Source organism: Mizuhopecten yessoensis, unplaced genomic scaffold, assembly GCF_002113885.1.
Source record: "Mizuhopecten yessoensis strain PY_sf001 unplaced genomic scaffold, ASM211388v2 hete_36135652, whole genome shotgun sequence".
NCBI lineage: Eukaryota > Metazoa > Mollusca > Bivalvia > Pectinida > Pectinidae > Mizuhopecten > Mizuhopecten yessoensis.
In genome coordinates, this window is record NW_018484562.1 from 1 (window position 1) to 3,371 (window position 3,371).

At 39.8% G+C, this 3,371-nt stretch overlaps 1 protein-coding gene across 1 annotated transcript; it reads left to right on the plus strand.

The window, feature by feature from the left end:
- Window positions 1-108: 108 nt before the first annotated feature.
- Window positions 109-3,090, plus strand: LOC110444512 (the record flags this gene model as incomplete). Its single annotated transcript, XM_021488883.1, has 2 exons — window positions 109-1,966; window positions 3,033-3,090. Coding segments are annotated over 2 exons (1,916 nt in total), but the record flags the coding sequence as incomplete, so codon positions are not given.
- Between the last annotated feature and the right edge of the window lie 281 nt (window positions 3,091-3,371).

The window sequence follows — 3,371 nt, forward strand, 5'->3', positions numbered from 1 at the left end:
TGACCCTTTTGGAGGTGAAACCAGCAAAACAACAGAACAGACTACATTTTCTGATTTTGATGCCTTCAATTTTGATGGTCTGTCATCTACAACTGATCTGACTGTAAGTCGGGACACGCCACCATCAAAACCTGACAAAGATGATGTTCCACCACCACTTCCTCCAGTCAGGAGGAAAAGATCAGGAGGAAAGCAAACCAAGCAGATGATAGGGGAGGGAAATCCTATTAGCAGTTCAGTGAATACTAATAATACATTGAAGAGTTCCTCAAGTCCTGCTCCAGTCTTTGGAGATTTCGGAAATGCTGATCCGTTTACTAATGAGAACAGTCTAAAGTTAGATCCTGAGGATAAAGTTGGCAGCCCCAAGAATGATGAACCATTGAAGGATGATCCATTCTCTAGCTTTAATGCTTCAGATCCCTTCGCACAAAGTCAGAAGAATTTTGGAACAGAAACTGATCCTTTTGCAGGAGCAGATCCCTTTGTAAATATAGGAAATAATGCTGAAACATTGTCTGGTCCATTTGCAGAAAGTCAAAATGATTCAACTGGTGGTCTTGCCACAGGAAAAGACCCATTTGGAGGAACAGACCCATTTGGAAATACAGGAAGTACTTACCTATTTGGAGATACTGGGATTACAAGTGGGACAGAGATGCTGGGTGGTGGAAACAGTCAGAGTAAGTCAAATTCTGAAGATGTTGGAACGACAGCTGATCCATTTGGAGGTGGTGACCCCTTTGCTGGCCCAGAAAATAAACACATGACTGATGTCATAGCATTGGGAAGAAACCTTATGTCGCCCAACACTGACCAGGAAATAATAAACGCATTTGCTAACCTTCCAACAGAAAGTGCCACAAGTTTCAATTTGAATGTAAGTACATCGACAACTGATTTACAAAACAATTCCCATCACACCTTGAACCCAACAGCACAGTCCACTATTATCAGTCCTGGTAGTAACCTCACAGCGACAGTGGCCTTTCCAGCTGGTAATGTTGGCCAGCCGCATGTCACAGAAAGTCCAGAGCCTACTTATGAGGACATTTGTCCCCCTCCTCTTCCTTCTGTCAATAATATCCCTCCCAGACCACCAAAGCCACCACGACAGAATCAATCCAAGGCTGTACATTTTGAACCTGAGGCAATATATGAGGATTTGCCAAATGAATTCTGGACACAAGAACTGGGAAAAACAAAAGACCAAGCAGACAAAGAAAAGTTGGAATTGGGAAATTCAGGTGACAAGAAAGATTCCCCAGTAAGATTAGACACAGTTCTAGGTGAGACTACGGCCGAAAATTTTGGTCAATTAACTGGTAAAGTTCAAGCATCACAGAAATTAGCAGGAACTGAACCACCATTTGGTGAAAATGTGTTGTCAAGTTCCACTCCCCAGCATTGTGTAGAGGACCCCTTTGGGGGAGGAGATTTCTGGGCTGCCACAGGTAACACTGAGCAGACATTGACCAAGACAGGGCTGGATGAAACTTATGACGATGCCTCCGTTGGTGGGTTTGTTGCTGACTTTGGGTCTATGACAACCTCCAGTTCTGAGGCTGAGGATATACCAGGACAATACGGAAATGTGCCGGCATTGTCATCTGAAAACACTGGTCAAAGTACTCCTGCTTCTACTTCACCACCCAAACCAAATTCTGGCAGTAAGAATAAAAAAAAGGGTAAGAGCTGGGTAGATAAATACATAAAGAAAAGGAAATCATCTTCTACCACAAAGGAGGCAAAAGATGTGCCTGATTCAGGCCTCTATGAGGAACCAGTGCAAAATGCAGACAAAAACAAAAAAGCTGACCCTCTCACGGCATCAAAAAGCAAACCTCAATCCTTGGAAACAGAACAAATGGAATCAGATTTGTATGAAGAAATCAATGTGGCTCGGCCAACAACAGGAGTTCAGACATGGCCAGGAAATGGTGTAGTGTCCAGTATAGTTCCCGAGGTAGGAAACACTGTTTGAATGGCCCTGCACATTGACAGCTCACATCATACCAGTTCCTTCTGTGCAGAAAATGACATGGTCCTGATACTACGGACAACTAATGAGAGTGTTATATAATTTTATGTACATGTCAAGATGTCTGTCACATTTTATGCGACACAAGAACCATACACACTTACAGTGTCTCATATCAATATAAATATTTGCAACTCTATCAAACTTGTAAACATTACATCAAATTTGAATTAATGCATCATTTTAAGCAAAAGGAGACTTTGTGATAAAACTTGGCCAGGACATGTCATTTAATACAAATGCAGCTCCACACCCTGCTTGACCTCTGACCTTACCACACTGGCTATAGTGTAAGGATGACCTCTCACTTAACACTTTAACCTTTCCAAATGTTCACCTGCACGGCTCATAGCAATGTTAGGGTTGGTGAAGGGCTTTCTTTGTAAATGTCCTCTTGGTTTACTGTAATGGTACTCATTTCTGGCTGTCATTACAAGCTAACTCACTGTAACAGGAAAATCAACATGGAAGTAAAAGTGCAGGATTTGGAAACCAGGGTTTCGCTTACAATATTTTATCTCCGAGTGTTATGAATAATTTTGTTACTATTTCTATAAACAGATTGTAATACAGTGTGTAGAAATTTTTGTTTAATTACATAAAAAATGGAAAGTATTGGAACATTTTCTGTAAATTTATTGCTTTGTTGTTGCTGTCTGTGATATTCTTATTTCTTACATGAGAATCGGAAATTAAAGGTATTGTCAAGTGGACATGTTCACAATGTGGAAAAGGAAATTCTCTCTCAAGTTGTTTTTCAGCAATTAAAGAGACCAATCAAATGTTCACAATGGAATATCAGGATATTACAGTAATTAATAAGCTACTATGTTACAATGTTAATTATCTCATTACAACCCCAGGGGAAGCAGAGTGACCTTTGTAACATATACCATACTATGTTTGTTCTCAGTTGAAGAATCATGCATGTACAATTATGGTTGACGTAATTAACAATGGGAGTAACGCTTTGTTTGTATTATTTATTCAGCCAGCCCCAGCTTCTACGTCACAAAGTAAATCAGGTTCATTACCTTTAAAGAAACCAGGTGAGTACTACTTACCTGTAATATATATCAACTTTATAACAACATTAGAATACAGTTATCACCATAAGTCCCTTTTGGTAATTTATGAGGTCTTAGGTAATCTCAGTGTTTTACCCTGATGAACAGTGACTGACCCATACACAGGTCTAAATATAACTGTCTCATTTAATGAACATCAGTGGCACCCGCTTGATTCCTTGTAATACACGTATGTTTAGGACACTTTAATACAGAATTCTGAGTTTGAATTGATAATAATAATAATTTGAGGTTCTTATATA